Genomic DNA, 1564 nt, shown 5'->3' on the forward strand with positions numbered 1-1564 from the left:
ATTTATATTTGTGTATAAGCTGTTTAGATTGTCAAAAAGCCTGTGTGTTTAGGGTCATTAATGAAGTTCGTGTACTCAGACCAGTAATATTTGGGGTCAGAAGTTTTTGCCATGAATATTTTGTGGATCAGAAGATAAAAAGTTTGGGAACCACTGGTCTAGGGCATAAAATTCTGGTATCGGTAGTATCGATATTTGAGTATCGATCTGCACATCACTAAACGATAGGAAAAGGGGTTACCTGCGGAATCAAAGTGGGCGTGTCATGAGAGTGGGCGTGTCAAAACATAAACACTGTGGGCTATAAGGCAAGTAGGGGTCTCTGCGGATGAGTGGGCGTGTCACAAGGAAAGGCGATTCTAAAGCAACACACCTGATTTGACGCACCTTTGTACATGATGGTATCCTTAGACCCTGCCTGATCTCTTTACAGCCTGACCCTGACCCCAACACTAAAGGTTAATCAAGAGAAATGTGACCCAAGTAGGGGTCTCCAGAAAACTTGGTGCCGTACAGTAACGCCCCTTTTTTGTTTGTCCAGTCATGTTTGTCCCTTTAACAAAGTCCGTCAAACCAGATGTGTCGCTTTAGAATCGCCTTTCCTTGTGACACGCCCACTCGGCAGCAGAGACCCCTAATTGAACGACAGAGCACCCACAAGATGGCGGTAGCGCTTCTGTAAAGCACTCCGGCTCCACACAGAAGAAGAGCTTCTGACAAAACCGAGATTATCTGACTGCATCATCCGCTGACCGATTCAAGACCGACGAGAAAACCGGAGAAAATGGCCTTCACATTCGCGGCCTTTTGCTACATGCTTGCCCTGTTGCTTACGGCAGCGCTCATCTTTTTCGCTATCTGGCATGTAAGTAGGTGTTTACAACAACTTGGTTTCGTTGTGGTGACAAACGTCGACAGAAGAAGCAGATGAAAAGAAAGCTCGGTGATAGCTAACAGCCAGCTCGGTACACGGTTATCTTTCAGCTCTTTCCTCTGTTTCCCGCAGGTCCTGGAGACGTCTCGTGTCGTACTGGTGTTAGTTTAATAACATGATGTTGGATGAATGACACACGCCCTTGGTCTCAGTCAAAAGTTAGCTTCAACTTGGAAACAGACTCTGTATTTACATCTTTATTACCGTTAACGCGATATAAACACATGTATGCGCCAAACAACTCAGCTGAAGATTTCAGCCCCGCTCGGATTGTCACATTATAAACCGAGTTACGCGACAGGCTAACGGGCTARTGAGGTTAGCAGCAGAGCTAAGTGTGTTTCTTATGAAGTGGAACATCCGGGTACTTTGACACGTGACCGCGAATTGACGGAAGCTGACATATATTTTTTTAATTAAACAACAAAGAACACACAAAATGATACAATGTACAAACAATAAGGCGTATTTCAAACAAACAAACTTGCATAAAAGAGAAAAGGATGGGTGCAAATAAAGATAAGAAGTTTAAAAATAAGAAGGAACAACAAGAACAAAAAAAAAGGCTAGGTTTTAGAAATTAAATCAAACTCTTCAATTAAAGAGCACAGATTGTGGGCATGTTTAGTG

The 1564-nt window shown here is 43.3% G+C and overlaps 1 protein-coding gene across 1 annotated transcript in view; it reads left to right on the plus strand.

Moving 5' to 3' along the window:
* Positions 1 to 548: 548 nt before the first annotated feature.
* Positions 549 to 1564, plus strand: part of cnih1 (cornichon family member 1) — a 14659-nt gene continuing 13643 nt past the window's right edge. The window contains exon 1 of the mRNA XM_014023580.1: positions 549 to 865. Coding sequence (XP_013879034.1) covers positions 785 to 865 — 81 coding nt within the window. The 5' untranslated portion in view covers positions 549 to 784. The remainder of the gene's footprint in view (positions 866 to 1564) is intronic.

Source organism: Austrofundulus limnaeus, unplaced genomic scaffold (assembly GCF_001266775.1).
Source record: "Austrofundulus limnaeus strain Quisiro unplaced genomic scaffold, Austrofundulus_limnaeus-1.0 Scaffold377, whole genome shotgun sequence".
Classification (NCBI taxonomy): domain Eukaryota; kingdom Metazoa; phylum Chordata; class Actinopteri; order Cyprinodontiformes; family Rivulidae; genus Austrofundulus; species Austrofundulus limnaeus.